General features: G+C 41.9%; 2 protein-coding genes across 3 annotated transcripts in view; both read left to right on the top strand.

Moving 5' to 3' along the window:
• Window positions 1-8442, top strand: part of abcb7 (ATP-binding cassette, sub-family B (MDR/TAP), member 7) — a 37874-nt gene extending 29432 nt beyond the window's left edge. The window contains exons 13-16 of the mRNA XM_064328303.1: window positions 278-449; window positions 698-801; window positions 4077-4184; window positions 6624-8442. Coding sequence (XP_064184373.1) covers window positions 278-449; window positions 698-801; window positions 4077-4184; window positions 6624-6839 — 600 coding nt within the window. The 3' untranslated portion in view covers window positions 6840-8442. The remainder of the gene's footprint in view (window positions 1-277; window positions 450-697; window positions 802-4076; window positions 4185-6623) is intronic.
• An 8216-nt stretch (window positions 8443-16658) lies between these two features.
• The window catches only part of nexmifb (neurite extension and migration factor b), a 72098-nt gene continuing 68348 nt past the window's right edge, over window positions 16659-20408 (top strand). For both annotated transcript variants that reach the window (XR_010329090.1, XM_064328302.1), the window contains exon 1: window positions 16659-17096. The gene's annotated coding sequence lies outside the window, so the exon portion shown is untranslated. The remainder of the gene's footprint in view (window positions 17097-20408) is intronic.

Below are 20408 nucleotides of genomic sequence, written 5' to 3'. Positions count from 1 at the left end.
CACTTGTATAGTGCCTTCCATGAAGGGTACACTGTGCCCTGTAGTGTGCCATTTAATTTTACTCTCCAAGGTGTTTAGGCTTGTCGTTGAATGTGCTGTAATGTCATTTTTACAGAGCTTAAAGACCTGCCTTCTCCACATAGTGGTAAACACAAATGCATTTTTGGCCCCAAACTGTTAGAACACTTCCCTGAAGTATCTGTAATGCCTGGTATATTAGGCCTGGCATGCGACTTTGAAACCTATGGTTGTGCTTCCATGTCACGGTATTTCACAGGATGCGGTGCTGTTCCACAACACCATCTACTACAACCTGCAGTACGGGAACATTCACGCCACGCCCGAGGAGGTATATAAAACGGCCCAGCTGGCGGGCATTCACGACGCCATTCTCAGAATGCCTCATGGGTACGAGACCCAGGTGGGAGAGAGAGGCCTCAAGTTGTCAGGTTGGTCAAGCTTTCGTCAAGAGAGGGTTTTTTATCTTCTCAGCAAGTGCCTTACGGCAGTCAAGTGTCACAGTGGGATTTGGGTGATGTAGTTTTACAGCAGTTGGGTTTGGGTGATGTGGTTTTAAAGCATCAGGGTTTGGGTGATGTAGTTTTTGAAGCAGTGCAGTTTGGGTGATGTAGTTCTTAAGGCAGTGATGCCATGACTGTCAGGAGACCGATTGACATTGCAAGTGTGTTGGTTACAGGGGGAGAGAAGCAGCGTGTGGCCATCGCCCGGGCCGTCCTGAAGAACCCTCCCATCCTGCTGTACGATGAGGCCACGTCCTCCCTGGACTCCATTACGGAGGAGGTGGGTGGATTGAAGGGGGGCGCGAGCAAGGCTTACTCCGCCGTACATCAGTGGGCCCCTCTAAGGGCCACAGTCTGAAGATGTGCTGCATTAGGCTACTTCAGCCAATTGGTGTTCACTATTATTCAGAACCTGACTGGCATTTATGTTGATATGCACGCACAAGCACCCATGCACACGCACGCACGCACACATGCACACACACCCCAAAATCATACTGCTCAAACGTGTTGAAAAACACACACAAGTATATTTATTCTACATATAAGGGCTGGTGCAATTATCTGGTGCAATTAATCAACCCAATGCATTTGTTGAAAGAAAATGAGAATAACCGTAAGAAAACTTTATTATAATAAGAAAAGGCTATTTATAATAAATAAATAGTCCAAAGGCACGATAAGGTATCAGCAGCGCATTTGCACAGACCTCAGGGGAAGCGGCATGTTGACTTTGGTATTAAGATAAAAAAATAAGAAAAAAAACAGGCAGTGTGACAAAGCTATCATTGTGAGGAGAGCTTAATTTCATACAACGACAGCGTGGCAAGTACGAGCTGTCACTTATTAACTTGGTGTTCAAGTTAAGCAAGCAAACTGGCGAAACAGATAATGCGAAAGGAGAGAGTATCAGCATGTGGCTATTGTGCTCCCGAGTGATTCATTCAAATCTTTCCTTCTTTAATTAAAAAAGCACATTTTTATTTTGTCAAAGGTTCAGATTTGAGCAAATGCGTGCTGCGTTCTGAGCAGTGAAGTCGGTGTGATTCCATATTAAATGCTGCTATGTTGGAATTCATTTAATAAGAAAGATAATCAGGTTACATCATGCTTGGAAAAAAACAGTATCTGATGAAAATATTGATTAATTATAATTCAGATAATAGGCTGCATTTCTGCACTTTCTATTCTTGTGTAGGCTGGATTTGAATTCAGTCACAGCAAACATTAATGTCAGTCTAGTATAAATCAGTAAACTGCTGGTAATGTTTGTTTTTGGGTGTGTGTGTGTGTGTGTCTGTAGGTTGAGGGTTGTGTGTTGTCATTTCGCCTTTTATAGTTTGCAGGTTGGTAGAGTATGCTGTATTTGAATTAATGAAAAATGAGAGCTGAAGAAATAGCTTATTTTTAGGTATGGATGTTTAACCTCAAGGCAGTTTTATTTGGAAATTCCTGTATCTTGGCCATTCATCTTCAAGGTGTTCATGTTGGGAAGAGATCTGTTCAGTAAATGCTGAATATATAGAGGAAATGGTGGGGGGTTTGAGAGCCGGTTGATGTTTAACCATCGCCAATTACACGGCTTACTGTTGAGATTAAAGTGACATCACCTGCTGCTGTGACTAATTTATGGGTAAACATGCCGACAGTGAACCTAGAGCTCCTCTCTGGGAGAAAACCATTATTATGCTGGCGTTCCCTGTGGAAACCTGGAGTTGGACCCCTTCTGAGCTGGAGAGAGAATTTTTGCTGGAGTTTGCCCCACATTAGCCTAATTCTGAAACAAAATTGTTTGCATGTTTTACAATGCTTTGGCCTTCAGAGATCAAAAGTTCAGTCCGGGGGCCATTTTAATAGATTATTAATACTGCTGGTTGCTTCCTCGTGGCCGGGGCGACTGCACCTCAAAGCGCAAACACATTTCTAAGCACTTCAGTGCAATTGTCTTTCTGCAGGACAGCCTTTTTGTGATTCAAGGTGACAGGGTATGTACTGCGCACCTCGGATAATGATTTGAAAGCAGTCGGCGCAGCAAAAAGGGATTGATCTCCCTAACAGCTTCGACGGACTCTGTGTCCAGATAAAAACGGAAGGGAAATATTTGCTTTTCCTCTGCAGTCGGACTGCAGGTTTCTGCCTGTGAGGGGAAAGAAAAAAAAGGAATTAGCATTCCTTAGAAATGGAGCCTCTCACTGCAGCCTTCAGTGGCCAGGCGCTTTGTGTGAACACAGGGGTCTGATACCGCAGATCCATACCGTCTCTCACAAGATATTAATAAGACATTAAGCTAGCGCTTGGAGCACCTCAGTACTCGTTCTACAGTTTGACCATTTGTGCCTGGTGTGTATACTGGAAATGCGGTTTTTTTTTGATGGAAATAATACGACATTCAACATAGTGGATTATCTGATATATTTCGAAGGACAATGCAGTCTTATAGAAGAGCAGCCTAAAAAATAGTGGTCATGTTTGTAATCTTGTTATATTTCATGATCTTTAACCCATAATATTTCAGTAATCAATAGTGCACAAAGCTAAGCTGAGCTAGCCAAGTTTACTGATTATTCAGTATACAGGTAGGGCCAGGATAACCCCCCTCTTAAGTCTGCAACAGACTCCTGTTGAATGAGTATCTGTTCAGGCAGATAAAATGCAAAATGGATGGCACCTTGTGCACAGCGAGAGGAGATGCCATTTTCCAAATTCAACCATTTGACCCAGCGCAATAAAATGAACCCAGTTCAGTTTTCCAATTCAATCGTCAGTCAATTTTGCTTGTATTGTCTACTGCTGCACTGTTGTGTTGTAGACATTTATAACAATGATGTAGCGTTCTTAATGAGGAAAGCAAGTTTGCAGATGTGCCTGTGTGCGGTACTAAATGAGCATGCTAGCACCCGGCGCTGCTGCCCTGCGCTATTGCAACACGGTGGCAATGTGGCACTGTCAGTGCAGTGAGCTTGGCTTTCATATTGCTCAGCTAACAGTAGTAATGAACGGCCTTTATCACACAGGCCTTCCCACAAGCCGTCATGTAAAACCCCATGTAATGCCATCAACGGCTTGCATGCTCAGTTGCTCACTTTTGATCTGTTACTTGGTGAGCTTGCTGAGGCAAGCTAATGACCATGTCTACAATGCTAGAGTGAACGATAGAATCTAGAAACATGGCGAAGCTTCAGCTGAACAGAAAGTTATCATTTGACGCATAACTAAATCTTGCTTGTATGTAAATTTACCCCTTCGTACTCACACCCACTTAAAAATTTCCATGTCCTGTACATTTCTCATAACAATGGGCAGAGGTGTTTTTAAAAACCCAATGTAACTAAACCACCATATGTTTGTAAATAAAATAATTGGATCTACAGTTTATATGATGTTTATGAGAAGTATGTTTTCTCTGTTTTGCAAAAATGCTTGACACATTATGTAAAAATAGGCTGTAAGACTGTGCCAAAGCTAAATGTTGAGCTGATGACTTGATTTCACATGTAATGGCAGCATCTGTATGTTTTCCTACATTGAGCTGACCGTTACTCCTTGTCATTCCAGAATATCTTGACCGCCATGAAAGAGATGGTGAAGTACAGGACTTCAATCTTCATTGCCCACAGACTGTCCACTGTGGTGGACGCCGATGAGATTATTGTGTTGAATGAGGTAAGTGAAATGACCGTTTAATTTGTAATTTTATGTCCACTGACATAGTTCACTAGTCTAACAAATTCTGTGTTGGTATACTCAATTTCATCCAAAAATCTTATTATTGCAGTATTGTTTTTGTTAATTGTTGGGCATCAGACTGTGGTATGCTTCATATTTTTAGTACTTGATATTTTAATACACTTGTCACATGCAGAAAAAAATTAAATGGATTAGAACTTGTGAAGAATAAGATATGTCATAATGTCAGTAATTGCATAAAAATGTTTATTTTTATGCAATTAAACATTTGACTCAAGAAGTGTTTGGCTGATTTATTTGACCAGTTAAGTCTGAATTAATTGGCTGAATTTAGAGAGAGCGACGCCGCTGTTCTTATCCGTATAAAAAGAAAAAAAAAAGAGAGAAACAAAACAAAAAAAAAAAAAGCTGCCAATCTTTATTCTTTTGGGTTCGCGGAAGGTAATGAATGCATTTTTAGAGGTCAGAGTCTCGCGCGTGGGAGGGACATGTACACTTTTCCGCTGCGCTTCCCAACTTGCGATTGCCGTCAGAATCGCTCTCGCGCTCGCAGGCCTTGTCGGCCATCTGTTTCCAGCGCTGTCATTGAGGAAATGCACGGTTTGTCCTCCGGTCCCGTTCCGAAGACGAGCGTGATGCGCGTGCGGCGAGAGTGGCGTCCGCGGCGGTGAAAATCTGCGCGAAGCGATTCGCTCTTGAACGATGTTCCTGTATGGGTGTGTGCGCGCGCGAGTGTGTGTGTGTTTCTGTGTGGATATGCTTGTGTATGTGTGCGAGCTTTTGTGTACGTGTGTGGGCATGTGGGCAAGTATGTGTGGTTTTTGTTTGTCAGGACAGGCGGGTGTCTAAGTGTAAGTGGCGGTGGGGGGGGGAGGGGGAGTTTGACATCTGAAGCTCAGAGAAACGAACACTGACGCGCGTTTTCCGTGTAATTGCGGTTATCCTTACTTTGTATCATTAGGATGACTATCATTATTATTTCCAATCACGGTAATCATAGTCGTACGAGAAATAATATAGGGGAAAAAAAAGAAACGCAGGCTGCATGTAAGTTGGCAGAGACAGCAGAAAGCAACGTTTGCCCCCCCCCGACCCCCCCGGTTTGCGATTGTTTCTCGTTCGCAGCTGAAAAATAGCCGCTCCTCGCGTCAGATGGCTGGGATCAAAAAGGTCCCCGGAAAAAGGGAGGCATGTTTGCGCGCGGCGCCGGGGGACTCTCCGGTGTCAGGAGTTTGCCGAGCGCTCCAGGGTGCTCATTAAAATAATGAGCGGAGGTGCCGGGCGCATGCCTGCGTCGGAGACCCCTCTGTTTACCTCCCGCGCCTCCCCGCCACCGCGTGGGCAGCCGGGGCGGAAGGCCGGGCGGCCCGCACGCAGGGAGAGGCAGTGGTGTGGTGCGGTGCGGTGTGGTGTGGTGTGGGGAGGAGGAGGGGGGGGGATTGTAGTTTTTCCGGTAAGGTTTTAACCTCCATCTTGGAGACGGTGAGGAATGGGGGGGGTTGAGGTACGGTGTAGGGACGACGGCGAGGAGTGTTTGTGCATCTGGTCCCCTGTCACGTCCCTTCCCCCTTGCTGCTTCCAGTCACCTGTGTATGGTCTCTGAAGACCGTCTCTCCCCCCCAGTTGACAACTCCTGATAGTGAAAAGAGTACCATGCACAGACACTGCCCCTGTGGCATAAGCCCCATGGTCCATGCAGTAGTGAGTCCCCTGCTGACTCTGCTGTGGGCGGGGGTGGGTGGGTAGAAGTAAGTCAAAGTTAAGTGGTCTGTAAGTCCTGGTACTGGGACTGCTGCCCACTTACTGCTGGTGTGGCTATTTAGGATTCTTCTTCTTCTTCAATCTCACGTTAGCCTTGTTATTCTCTCTCTCACTTTCTCTCTAAAGCTATACGACCTATCCCTCCCTCTGTCTCTCTTCATGTTTACCCTCCACGGTGTTTTGCCCAAGAGGGTCAGCACAGTAGATGCTCCAGAGAACCCCATATGTTGCCCAGGAGGGACTCCCTGATCTTCATCTGTCTGCCTCTTGTCTGAGAACAGATGGGCTAGATAAGGGTGTGGGGTCCGTTGTCATGTTGTAACTGTAGCTGTGCTGCTGGTGTCTCTCGCCTGCCAGGAATAATAGTCTGACTCATCTTTGACTGGTAGCTTAGGTCTCAAGGGACACATTAATTAATGCAATACTCGCCAAGCACCTTTGGAACTTTGGAATATGTATCTGCATGTAATCGCTTACACAGAAATAAAAAAAATTAAAACTTTAGAAAGATCGATCCCAAGACTTTAGAAAGATTGTAGTGAAAGAAGGCCTTGTTGGTTCATTTCTTTAGCCTGTACATGAGATGTGAATGTTCAGGCTGTGGCTGTTGCCATGGTTGACCGCCCCCACCCCCTGGGGCTCTGTGCGTTTCAGGGGAAGATAGCGGAGCGGGGGAGCCACCACGACCTCCTGGCCATGCCCGGCAGCCTGTACTCGGACCTGTGGAACACGCAGAACAGCAAGATCCTCAACCGCAAGCCCTCGGCCGACACGGAGCCCGAGCGGCTCTCCCAGAAGGAGGAGGAGCGGAAGAAGCTGCAGGAGGAGATCCTGAACAGCGTGAAGGGCTGCGGGAACTGCTCCTGCTGAACCCGGCCCTCGGGTCGCGGGCCGAACGTCCCCGGCCGGGCCCCCCCGCCACGCCCGCCGTCATTGCCCCGCCCCTCAGACTAGTCGGGCCCCTCCCATATTAACATGGCCCAGCGCCTCATTCCAGCTGGGCCGTCCCACGTTTCCCACTCTCACCACTCCTACTGACAGCCCCACCCACTTTCCCCCCCTCCCCTCTGCAGCGCCCCCCTCAGGACGGGCAATTTCCAATCACAACGGTGGAGGCTGAATTGTTTTTCAGTATCTGAATGATCTCCACATTCGGGGACCGGGGATAAATGAGGGTTGTTTTATGCATAGTTTGGCGGAATCAAGGTGAAACCAAGCTCATACACTATTTCCTTCTTCCACAGTGGTTCTTTTGGTCAAAAATAATGAAGGGTTTCATTTTTTTCTTTTACCATAGGAGACGGAAGACCCCTGAAGCTAAAGACCGTAAAGTTACATGCCTTCGTATAGACATATCGCATAAGTTAATTCAACTTATTTTTAAATTATTTTTTTTCCATGTAATTGGGAACTCTTCACAGTAGGTAGTTGTTTTTATTATGGATGTGTACATAGCAATGTAATAAGACTGGTTGATTCTTGATGAAAATGCTCAAGCATCGTGTCCAATTATAATTGTTTGTGCAAATTTGCATTTGATAAGGCTATTAATTATGTCTGTGGCTTTTATTAAAAAGGTCATATGGTATGTTTCTTCAGAAAATAACAAACGCTTTACCTTGCTGTGTTTTTTGTATCGTCTAGTTTTTAAGATGATAAAATGCTTCATAAAGTGTGGTTACCCATGGGATCATTCTGTATCGAGAAGCTCCAAGACAAACAAGTGCCAAGAAGAGGGGAAAGATATGTTTTCTAAGTGTGGTTGCAGTATAGATTTACTTGTGACCTTCCAAACGATTGAAAATTAACATAACTATAGCAATTACATTTTTAAGCAATGAAACGTAATAGAACAATGCAGCCAGAAAAGTTCTACAAGACTGTTCTGTCATCCGTTGCATTTAGACATTTAGGAACAATATGAAGGCAGTGATTGTACTTCAGGGGAAAAAAACTGGGCACATAAAGACATCAGTAAGGTGCAGAGTATTGTAGTTCTGAACTAAAGTACCATGTGATCCATTTTTGGGATGAGATATGTCATATGTACTCAGGTCCCTGGTTAAACAAAGCACTGTGGTGGAAGGCACTATGCATGCACTGAGCACACGTTTGTTTTCCTTAACACCATTGTGTTGGGTGGAAATTGTGTAGCCTGAAACCTGAGGTACAACAGAGCCGACTGTGCTGATTGTAGTGTGGGGCTGTCGAGCAACAGGACTATGATGTATGTATATATGACTGCGCTGGAGCAAGAAAGTTGGTGTTTCTGCCAAAGACCTGATGAACGCAGAGTCCCACAGTGCTGGTTTTGCAGACTCATCCTGACTGCAGTTTGTGAATGCTGTTTGTCATAGGGCATTGTGCATTTGGACACACTGTTTCTTTGAGAGAGCCGAAATGGCGGTCCTCTATCAGCCTGTCATGCTGTGTCTGCCGTGTACGGAATTAAAGTATGTTGGACTTTGTCAGAGTTAATGTTCTGGATCCACCTTTGTCGGAGACACATGTTGAGATGCTAGGCAGCTGGTGGAGTGCACCCCTCCCCCTCACACACCCAAACGCACACAACATACAACACACACAAGCCATGCATCTGTTTTTCTCGAGGGTTATGTGTCCAGCTCCTTAACACAATTGCATTTTGTTTTTGTACCGTAGTACCTCACATTTAACTGCACTCCAAGTAATGGTCATGTTTGTAGTTACTGGTTTTACATTACATGTCAAGCTTTTTTTCATTTTCCGTGGATGAAAGTTAAAGGCTTGAATTGCACACTTTCCCCTCCAGAATGGAACGGACAGAAAATGTACTGTTCATGGAGAGCGTACTGTGACATCTGTCATGAGCCATCACAAAGAGAAGTGTATTTCCTGAGATAAGATGGATGCTGAGAATTTTCCTAGTGTACAGAATTTTTTATGACATCTTGTATACTGTCGCAAAAGATGGGCTCCCTTCCCATTCTTATGGAAGTGGAAAAGAACAAAGTAAAATGCAAACAGTCACTTGCAAAAGTATTTTAAACTTAAATAGTTTTGTTGTCAGCTTTTCAAGTTCTAAAAAACAAAATGTGAAAACTGATGGGCTCTTGCCAGGCAAAGTATGTACTCACAAAGTAGTTTTGAAAAATCACTGTAAAGATACACAAAGATCTTTATATCCACCAGTACAGCTGTGTTGAGTGGCTAATAGATTTGTTGGTGGAGGAAGTCCACAATTAATAGTGTTCCCTTCTTGCAAGCACTTGGATAAAATTCTGCTTCATGTCATCTGTGACTACACACCTGCTGCACAGAGGTCTGCCCAAATTGGTGGAGGTAACTAATGCGATACATGTGCTACAATGTAAGTCAATGGAGAAGGGTATCTTGTAGTCACACTGTAGTCCATAGGCCAGGGGCTCTTATTAGACATGTGTGACTCCAAACAAACCAATGTGAATATTCATGCAGAACACTGTTGTTGAGTGAAATGATCTTGAAAGCTAGCTTGAAAGCAAGCTAGCTGTGTACCCAGTCTATTTCTCAGTCATGTACGGAAATGTGGCAGAATGATCAAAATGGTCAAGTTATTCAATCCGGCAAGGTTATTTCCCTAACAGAACTCAGACCTACATCATAAATATCCATAAGGAAGCACTGGGTAAACCGTGGGTTTGTCACATGCAACAACGTTCCACAAATGTTTTCACTCAATATTTTGTTTGTAATTTAATGAGTATTTTTTGGGATCGACTTACTGATCATTTATTCCGAAAAATAATTGGTACTTGAATTTGTGACCACAGTACCATTTGAAATATAATTGGACATACAGGTTGTAAGTCACGAATTGGGCAAAAGTTGTGAATCCTATTGTATTTGAGTCATTATGTATTGTGCCATGAGAAAGTTTTCACCCCCACTGATTTTTGTTTGGCTGCAGGTCAAATAAGAGGATTCTTGGCCGAATCCCATTTAATTTTTTTTAAATGAAATAATGTGTTTAAATGTCTTCAGAATAATATAAAACCATGATAATGACTTCATTAATAAATATTCGCTCCTTTGTAGCAACAGCTCAAATTGGTCCAGGTTTATTCCATTTTCTTGAGAGATAACACTAAATGCCGTGTTACTGAGGTCCACCTACTGTATGTTGATTTAAAGCCCATCTGTGTTAAAATGCATGATTGCTGAATAAATACAAAGGACTCGCAACTGAAACAGCGACTTGGGTCACTCACACTGTCGCGAATGCCAAAGAACTGCACATGGAACACTCAGATTAAGTCATTATAAGGCAAAATAAAGCTGCAGAAGATTATTAAAAGATCTGCAGAACTGTGAACCTGCCTATGAGCAACTTTAACAGAAAGGGGCCGGGGGGGGGAGAAATAGTGTAACCAAGACACTGCCAAGATCAGGCCATCCTACCGTACTGAGTAACCACATAAGAAGGGCAATTGTCAAAGAAGTGACCAAGTGGCCAGTTACAACACTGATAGAGCTGCAGAGTTAACTGTGCTACAATCAGCAGCCTCTTCAGTACTTCACAGGTTTGGCCTCTTTGGAAGAGTGGATAGATCGAAGGCACTCCTGAGAAACGGCCAACAATAAATCACACCTGGAATTTGTCAGAAGCCATGTGACAGACCCTCACCTATGTTGCTGAAGAGATTTGTGGTCAGAAAAGGCTGAAGTTGAGCTCTTTGGTCCGACGGCCGTGCTATATTTGGCTCAAACCGAACGCAGCCTATCACCAATGTCACCATGGCATTGCTTTCAGCAGAAGGGACCAGGAAGCTTGTTTAAGGGCCATTAAGAGCATGATGGATCAAGCCAAATACAGACACGTACTTCAGGAGGAACTTGTTTCAGTCCACAAGAGATCTGCGTTGAGGGCGAAGATTTGTGTTCCATCGGGACAGTGACCCCTTTAAAATTTGTGATTGTGATTTTCTCTCCACTGATGCTGTCTTTATCTTGGTACATGGGAGTGTGAACACTTTTGTAAATGAGAAATGCATTCTTTCTTTAAATTTCATTAGTTTAATGGTGAATTATTATTATTTTTTTGCATCATACGTGTTTTCAGTTTACATTTTATATTTTTTCCTGAATATACATTTTCACAGCTTAGGCTATGTTTACAAATCATTGTTTATTTTTGTGAATCATGTTCTATATTTGTGAATCCCATTCTGCATTTGCTAGTAATATGTTTTTACATTTTGACAGTAATCTATCTCCATATGCAGTACCTGTTTATAAAGGCTAAAATCTGAATGTTGTTTTTAGTTCTTTAGTACCTGGGGTACACATTGCTTACTTGTTCTCATTTTAGATTTACCATGACTTTGTGAAGTTTGTTTAAGTTATGTGCATACATCACAAATCTCTACTTCAACCAAGAGCTGTTTTGTGGCATCTATTCTCACAGCTAAACAGTATTGAGAAATGTATCCACAAAGCCCTGCTGCCCTTGATTTATGCACATACTAGTGTCACGAAACAAAACCAAGCTCAAGATAACACTAGATGGCTACAATTAAGCCCCTCCCATTTCCCGTCAGAACTGAGGTGTTTCCAGTGACCCGTGTGGAAAAGCGTGATTGTCGTGTCGAAGCGCTGTGTTGAGTTCGAATTTGAAGATGCGTCAACACTCGGGAAAATTGCTCTATAAATACATGTGCAGATTTATATGCTTCTTAAGATTCATTTGTTCTACAAATACAACATTTGCAGGGTTTTTTTTGTATCTGGCAGAGGAGCAAATTAAAACTACCAGTGGCAGATGTCCATGTCACGGAAAGCTTTCCTGTCCGTGATGTCTCTCTGCTGCTGCCGGAGTTCAGCTGGTAATGAGGGTGACCTCCCTCTGTTTAACAGAATAATGCTTTTGCACATACAGGGAACCATGCGGAAAGCCTCTAATAAGATCTGCGACATTGGCCACGGGTGGGGGATTGAGGAGGGCTGCTTTGAGATGTTGATCAGAAAAACTGCTTCTCTCATTGCTGCTGCTGTTGTTGGCTTGCACTTGGGATTTTTGTCCCATTAACAAAAAAGAAAAAAAAGAAAAAAAAGGGTTTGGCTGCAGATAAGGTGGCAAGTTTTTTGACAGATTACATTAGCAGCATTATCCTCAGGGTCACGCAGTCTGAGATACCCTGTCGATTGGGGCTGATGAAGATTTAATTTTCACTGGGAAACTAACAAATAGAGTGAGAGGTAAGCCAAGGTTAACCCACGAGCCTTGGGGAAGCAGCTTATTCTTATCCGAGTACAAAGAGGAAAAGCACCATTGTGTTGCTGATGACTGCCCACAGCTTTTTCTCAAAAGCCACTGCCGATGTGTATTTGCTGCCATATGCGTCGGCCTGCTTCTATCTTCCAGTGTGCTACTGATCAGAATTGAGGAATGACAACAAATGAGAATGCATGGAAAGAAGATAAAGCCATTTGCCATTAAAGCCCCACTACACCCACACATACATGAAGTTACAAATAAATATGTAGTAACAGTCTTCCCCTTACAGTATAAAGCATGCAAGGTTTTCTCTTCCATGTGATTCTGAGTACACTCAATGTACTTGTAAGTGGCACAAACGATGCCTGCATTTCGCTGAAAATACAAGGAATCATCCCATTTTGTGTCCATTTTGAGACTGAGATTCTAAGCCTTAACTGAACCATTAACCATTAATATGTCTTTCTAATTTAATAGCCACTTCGGAAGAGTATTACTCTGCAGTGTTAAGTAGCAGTGTAAATTTGCTGCAGTCTGGTCACATCCCAGGCCAAGCAAAAACAGAGGCCACAGTAATGGAGGAATGGCTCGAAAGCAGTTATTTTTTGTCAGACCTTTTTTCCTGAGCCTGCCACTATAGTCATGCCCAATTCTAGACTTGCCTAAATTGGCAGATGCACGGTTGGGACATTAAAACAAGGGCAAGTCATATGCTGGCTTCCACATGCACCCAAAGCTAGCATCTCAGTGGGACATGTACTTCCTTCCTGAGTTGAGTTGAATCATGCACCAAACAGTGCTTCCCTGAAACTTGGTGGACAGAGAATGCCTGGAAGAAAGGGTGGTGGTGGTCGTTGTTGTAGTTTTGATTAAACAAGCATACATAACTCCCAAATTTCAAAAATAGAGGGAAAAATGTATGGTCTTGGTTATACAAGTCCTGCATTTTAAGATGTCTTTCCAATAGCAGAAGGGTCCCAGCAGAATTAGATTTCAGTTTATGGCGTGGAACTAGAAATTCAGGTCTTGCTGGACTGGAGTCTTCATAGGCCTTAGAAATACTTTTCCAGTTAGTATATAACTCATTTGTTCTGGAATACTAGGTGAGGACTGCATGCTGTGGATTGAATCAGTAACACATCACAAATGAGTCTAACTTATTCCCAGGTGTAAAATTAATTTATTTCTATATTGGTTGACATTTGACACAATGGTGAGAGAATAGGCTGATGGGGCTGGTCTGAGATCATAGATTTTTTTCCTGTAAATGTAGATTTAAAACTGCCCAGCCTGGTTTAATACTTTTTATTTTATTTTTATTTTTATTTTTATTTTTATTTTTATTTTTATTTTTATTTTTATTTTTTTAGCTCAGCACATTTAAAATGGAATACAGGAGTATTTCAGCTAAAAAATGTTTTTAAAAATGTGTTGCAACCCCACACACAGCAGTGTTTCATAACTTAACTGAAAAGATGTAGGACAAAATGTTGATTCTTACTATTTTTTCCTCCACAGGATTTTCAGTTTGTTTCAGTAACCACTGAACTTTTAACATGCCGTAGAAAACGAATAATAAAGGGGAGAAACATTTTCTTCACTCTAGTTCATGTTACATTTTTTAGCTGAAATATTCCTGTATTCCATGTCTGGGGGTTTGAAACATCTTGGTGAAAGTGGTTGTGATGGCCTGTAAGACATCACTGATTTAGCCTGAGGTTCTGAAATGGTTGGGCCTGCTGGCAGAAGGAAAAAAGTAAATTGCCTAAATGAGCATTTGATTAATACTGCTGTCAGGTCTGAGGAGTTGAAGTGCCAGCATCAATTACCTTTTTTTCCACCTTCCTTTAGCTGCTGCTGACCTCAGAACCATTTTATTGTGTTGAAAAGGAATTTGTAAAACCTGTTTGGTTGCAATTTGTGTTACTATGGTGATCATTTAATATTGGTGGCACGACTTTTAACCAAGTGTAAAATGTTGCTTGTGAAATTATTGGTTATCTTTTATACATAAATCAAAGTACATATTATTTCAGTTGAATTGCCTTTTCCTTTGTTTAGATCTCCCTGCAGATCTAGCTAGCATTTGGGAACATACTCTAAAGGGCTGTAAAGTAGGGTGGGTCAATTGCTTTAGCTTTTAAGTTTTCATCTATTTCAAGCTGTTTTAGGACCAAGCCCTGCTTTATGAGAGAACATTAACCTGAGCACTGACGTTCTGGGCCAGAAAAGTAAGGTTATTTTTTTTCTTTTACTGCAAATTACGTCAAATCTATTCTCCTAACCTGCAAGTGTGCAGTCATCAGGTCAATGTTCAGCCCATTACCAAAAGCCATTACTGACTAGTATTTCCTGCCAAGCTCATCGCCACATAGACACATCACCACCAATATTTTTCAAAATAATATGCTTCAAAAAGTAGTTCTCCTTTCTGTTGTATGTTTGTAATCTGGTGCAATGGGAATTTCACAATTGGAAATGATCATACATTAATAAAAAATCATACATTAATTCTTAAAATGTCATACAGTCATGGAAGTCACTAAGGTGGGAGCATTCAGCTTCACTTAGCTGATAGAGTAGTTCATTCTAGTGCTGGATTCAGGTGTGAATATTTTGCTGTTGCAGGTAGCCTACCTCTAGGTAGGTGACATTTTGAAAAGTGAGCAGTAATCTGGAGTTCAATAACGAAACCAGGGTCTATTAAATCGATAGCTAGATGTGTATCAATAGTATAGTGTTCTTAAAAAAATACTAAAACAGTTTTTTGGCCAGATTTTTATATTTTATTTTTTGTCTCAATTTGGTATGTCTGATCATATGTGTAGGCCAGCCTCATCACAGCAATGCTCTCCAGTTCGAGAGAATTCAGGAAATCACACATTCTCTGAAGCAACTGCTGCTACTTTTTCAGTTGAGCTGTGGAGTCATTGTCTTGGAACAACACATTTGATATGCAGCTGGTACATGCAGACTGCCCAAACCCTGACCAACCAGAGGAATTTCTGTTGCACAAAAAAGTTAAACTTGTGACCATTGTTCCTCTGTGCCAATGCAGTTTGTTCGTGTTTGGTATATGCTGCCATGACACTGTTTTAGCATGCTACATTAAATAATTTAGCAGTTTTTGTGACCAAAAAATCTGCAATTCAGGCACAGACTGTTTGTAACTCAGTTAGATGCCTCATGTTTTGGAAAGTCACATATCAAAGTGAGAATTGCTAGACCCCTTTAATAGCTGACACATACTGCTAATTGCCATTCAATTCCATGTGGCTCACCTGCTTTTGCGTTTGTGATTTAGTTACTTCAAAGTCCTTTTTAATGTTGATTCTATTATTTTGTCCATCCCTTTTAAATGTATATTCAGGCACCCATTTAAAAGTGCGTAGCAATAAATTACTTTTTAATTAAAAAATATATATATTTCTACATAAAATTTTAAAATGCATACTTTATAATGTTAAAATACCTGGAACTGTGCCCAGGTTTAAACAATATCACAATTTCACGTGTCATACCAGATTTTGCCAAAATATTTGCTTAAAAAGTAATATTTTTGTCCTCACGAAGATGTCACAATTTAGGAACTAGTGGAAATACCTATTTTATTTTTTGAAAAAAAAAAAAAAATTCTGGGTGATGTCACGCAATCAGTGCTATGCAGAATATGTTCCACAATGATAGTAAATCACGTGCAACAGTGAAACATGGTTACCTCAGTACTCGTATAATTTATTTTATGTATGTTTGTTCATCTTTATCTAGGGTATGATAAATTTTGGCAGACCCTGTGCATTTTGAGCACTGTTAATTGACCTTTTGTCAGGTGTTGACCGTAGCAGTGAAGATGTGGTTGAGTGTATTTAACATTTTAATTTTAGTTCTAAATTAATTCCCGTTGTTTATTGCTTTTGATAAACATACAGATTTGTCCAAATTTATTTGACTTTGTACATTTTGTAGATATTCTGGCGGACCTAGTGGTACAATGATAGTTTGACAAATCTCCTCAAAGGTTGGGAATGCTAATTTGTGGATAATTCTCCAGAAAACATATTTCAGTAGAATTTGAAGAGGTCAAAATTAAAAAAGAACAAACCATGTAGTCCATATAAACCCATTATGGATGAAAAAAAAAACATTAATTTATCAAATAAAACTGTCCAGGCATGCGGTATGATGACGAAGACGATGTCGGCATCAAATGATTTCCCGGAGATAAAGTCTAAAATACTCTCACACTTTTCCGAATGCTTTATAGTATGATACCACTGCATCATGTTCGCTCGCTCTCGGAGAAAAGCACCTGTTTTGCTTAGCGCGTCCGCGATGTGGTGCGCGGCCTTGCGTGGACTTGGTGGGCGCGCTCTTTATGACAGGTCGGAGGAAAAAAGGAAGAGGGGGAGTACTAGGCAAGCGAACGAGCGTACGAGCCTGCGCTCGTCAGGGAAGAGGGGGGTGGGGGGGTCCAGCTGCAAAAAAAAAAAAAGAAAAAAAAAGAAACGCGTAACAATGGCAGCATCGAGCACCTTGTAGATGGTGTAAAACAACCGAAGGGGCGCCATAAATTAGGGATGTGATCACAAACGACATGACTGTTCTCTGAAATCTGGCGATCTTATGGAAAATGGAATGGTTAACGTCCTAATTTGTTTCCTGGAATACGAAGACTGCTGTAATTTAAAATGGAGTGGTAGGGGGGAGCGAAGCGCGCTGGCTCCATCACCGAGAGGCGCGTCCACCTGCTAGTACTGGAAGTCCGGGTCCGGGGAAAATATGGAGAAGTGCCTTTATTGAAGAAAAAAGACACATTTGTAATTCTGTAGAAAGAGGAGGGGGCAAAGGGATCCTGGCGACGAGGAGAAAGCGCAGTGTGGGTGCATCGAGAGGTAAGTTGGATACTGCGGTGGCATAGAGAGATGGTATGCTTTGAATGTGGAGATGCACGCTACTGTAGCTGTATCCATTGCCACTAAATATGTGAAACGGGCCTTTATTTGTATTTGTAGCGTAGATTACACAAACACAGCGTAGTTAGACATTGGATATTCATTCTGCCATTTTTGTTGGATTGCTCTGCCATTATCGTCATTGCGATACTTTTTGCGCGGTGCACCACCGCAATTATTTTACGATCCTCTATCTAAGTCCTGGATCATGCTACAATTTAGACAACGCTTCTAGTGGTACAGCGACATTTGAATAGTGTTGCACTTGCAAACTTGCATGACTTTTGAAAGGACTACGGTGTTCCGGTTTGCACGCCTGGATAGAATTTCGGATACACAAATAGACTGTTTTTCCCCGCGTTCGGCACAGATGCAGCACTGCACGTAGAGCTATATTACATGCCTCATGCCCGTCGACCTTTATCTAGATAGGTCTTCCAATAAACCGCTTGTTTCAGGAACGGGGAAATTTGCAGTGTCCTTTGGTTGGTGCTGAACACCACAGATACAGTATAAAGTACGTGCTTTTTGCACAACGGGGTGAACACTGCGGGTCGTTTGAGGGTGTCCCGAGGTTAATCATTGTTGCTGTGGTGCTCTGCGTCTCAGTAATATTGGATTTAAATGTAGACGAGGCACTGCCTGCCTTATTCGCTGGATATCAAATAGGCTAACGCCGCGTGGACAGTTAGTGCAGGAACTGATTACCGAAACAGTAGAGATGTGTAGCAAGTGTAATGCGTTTTTTTTTCTCTTAAATAATTATACACATGCATACATTAAACAAACTGCCTGCAAATAAAATTAAGTAACGATAACAGCATGTTGAAATGGTAAAAATCGTGGGGGACATTGTATGAACTGGAATGTAGTAACGTGGAAGTTGGTGGGTTTCAGTTTGAAGAAGGGCATGAGTGGTAAAAGGTGTATTAACGTTTGCATGTGTGAATACCTAAGATATTGTTTATGGTCTATTTGTTTTGACAATGACGCGACAATCCCGAATGAAATGAGAACAATAAGCAACAGTAGCAACAGTATCTTCTCAGGGCACCAAATTCATATTTAGAGGTGCGTATACCTGGGAAAGCAACTTCATATTTGAGACAAATTGCCAGTTTACCTTTGTTAAAAACTAAAGGACTTTCTTTATATTTAGACTAGTCCTCTGTTTGCCTGTTTTTCCTAGTGATCTTTAAATTCTTTGAATGTGAGTGTGTGTGTGTGTGCAAATACAGATTGAAATACGGTGTTCCATAAGTGTCATAAAATATGATTCTGTACACTTTGAACTTTTTCATCTTCCGTGTTTTACCAAATAATAACAGCAGTACTTTTGCGATGTGCTTAAAGAAATAATACATTAAATGAAACCCAGGGTTATCGCAAAAGGCCCATCTATCTATATTATTCCATTGTAAATTCAGCCCATAGAGCTGCTTCACCTGTGTTTGCATCACGACTATCCAGAAACCAGTGCTGTTTTTGGTTTTTCCCACTTTGACACTTCATGTCCAACAAAGCTTAGACCAAGGAAATGAGGTCCTGCTGATGGCCATTGTCAAGACCCAAGCCAGTTGCTTTTATTGCTGTGAGGGTGAGTGCTCTTGGACTGCTGTAGGTCACTGACACATTAAGTACCCAAGTCCGCTGAAGGCAGAGTGCCGGCCATTTTGAGCAACATCCGGAGCTGAACTGAACTGTGCAAACATTTCTAGCAACCTGAAGATTTAAGGCCTTTTCTTTGGGGTGGGGGGGTAGGGGGTGGATGGGCGGGCTGCGCTTTACCTTTGCAATGATGTAGCAATGGTAGGCTTAAGCCACATAGAACTACTAGGGTTAGGAAAGGGAAATTCAGGGACCAATATTTGTCTGTTCATATTGGCCAGAGCAGATTACACCCTCATTTACATTATTGCTCATATGCAAACTGCAGCCAAGTTTCCACATTCATGAAAGAAATTCAGTGCCTTCAGAATCATTCACCTGCTTTGAACTATCGCGTTTTGTACTGTTGCAGCATGCACTTTTAATGCATTGGAACATTTTTCGTTCAGCTACACCTATTGATGCAAAAATACTTTTCATTCGACAAAAATTTAAAAAAAAATTAAAGACATTTCTCATTTAAAGAAGTATTAATCCTATCCCCCCTCCCCGAGCCAGTACTTTGTAAATATGATTTAAATAGCAATTACTGCTCTGAGTCTTCTGTGGTATGAAAAAGCCTTGCACATTTGGATTAAATCATTTTTGTCAATTCCTATAAATTTGCTCCAACTCTGACAGAGAGTTAGACAGAGATCATCAGTGGACAGCAATTTTCAGGTTATACCACAGAAGTCTAAGCTTTGGCTGGGCCATTCTAGAATACTGACCATCTTGATTTGAAGCGATCCCTTTGTAGTCTTTGGCATGTGCTTTGGATCTTTGTCTTGTTGTAACATAAACTTTCACCCTCAATGCAGATTTCAACAAACAGTCCCTCTTGCTGAAAAGCAACCCCATAGCATAACGCTGCCACCACGCTTAACAGCAGAGACAGTGTTGCCCGGTTTGCTCCAAACCAAATGCTTTGCTTTCAGGCCAGCTCAATTTTGGGTTTGTCCAGTGTCTTCTGGCAAACTCCAGGCATGATTTAATGTTGGTCTTTCTCAGAAGTGGCTTCTATCTAGCCACTCTCCCAAAGAGACCAAATCTGTGAAGTGCTGAAGAGACCGTTGATCGCGGTTGTTTTTCCCATTTCATCCATTGAGCTCTGTTATACTAACTGGCCTCTATGTTACTCCTCAGACAGTTGTCCTTCTTATGTGGTTGCTCAGTTTAGTAGAATGGCCTGATCTTGGGTCCCTCTGGCTTGTGCCATATTTTTTTATATGTAGTTAAAATGGACTAAATGGTGCTTCTTGGAAGGTTCAAAGCATTCCCAATCTGTTTATGACCTTCTCCAGCTTTTTTTGCCTCCTAACAATCTAATTTCAATATTTTACGGGCAGTTCTTTGGTCTTCATGACAGCATGACTGATCTGACCTGCTGTTTCAGTCGTGGGTCCGCAGAAAGCCAATGATATTTATTCAGCAGTCATGCAGTTGAACACAGTTTAGGTTGTTAATATGAAGGGGTGACTACTTGTCAATTAAACCATTTTCAGGGTTTTATTTTTAGTATAATTCTGAGGATCCGTTTTTCATTTTAATATTATACAGGGTTACCTATATAGGAGCAGAAAAAATCCATTTTGTATGTATGTG

Source organism: Anguilla rostrata, chromosome 3, assembly GCF_018555375.3.
Source record: "Anguilla rostrata isolate EN2019 chromosome 3, ASM1855537v3, whole genome shotgun sequence".
Lineage (NCBI taxonomy): Eukaryota > Metazoa > Chordata > Actinopteri > Anguilliformes > Anguillidae > Anguilla > Anguilla rostrata.
The sequence above is the reverse complement of the archived record's forward strand: the minus strand, read 5'-3'. Positions and strand labels throughout refer to the sequence as shown.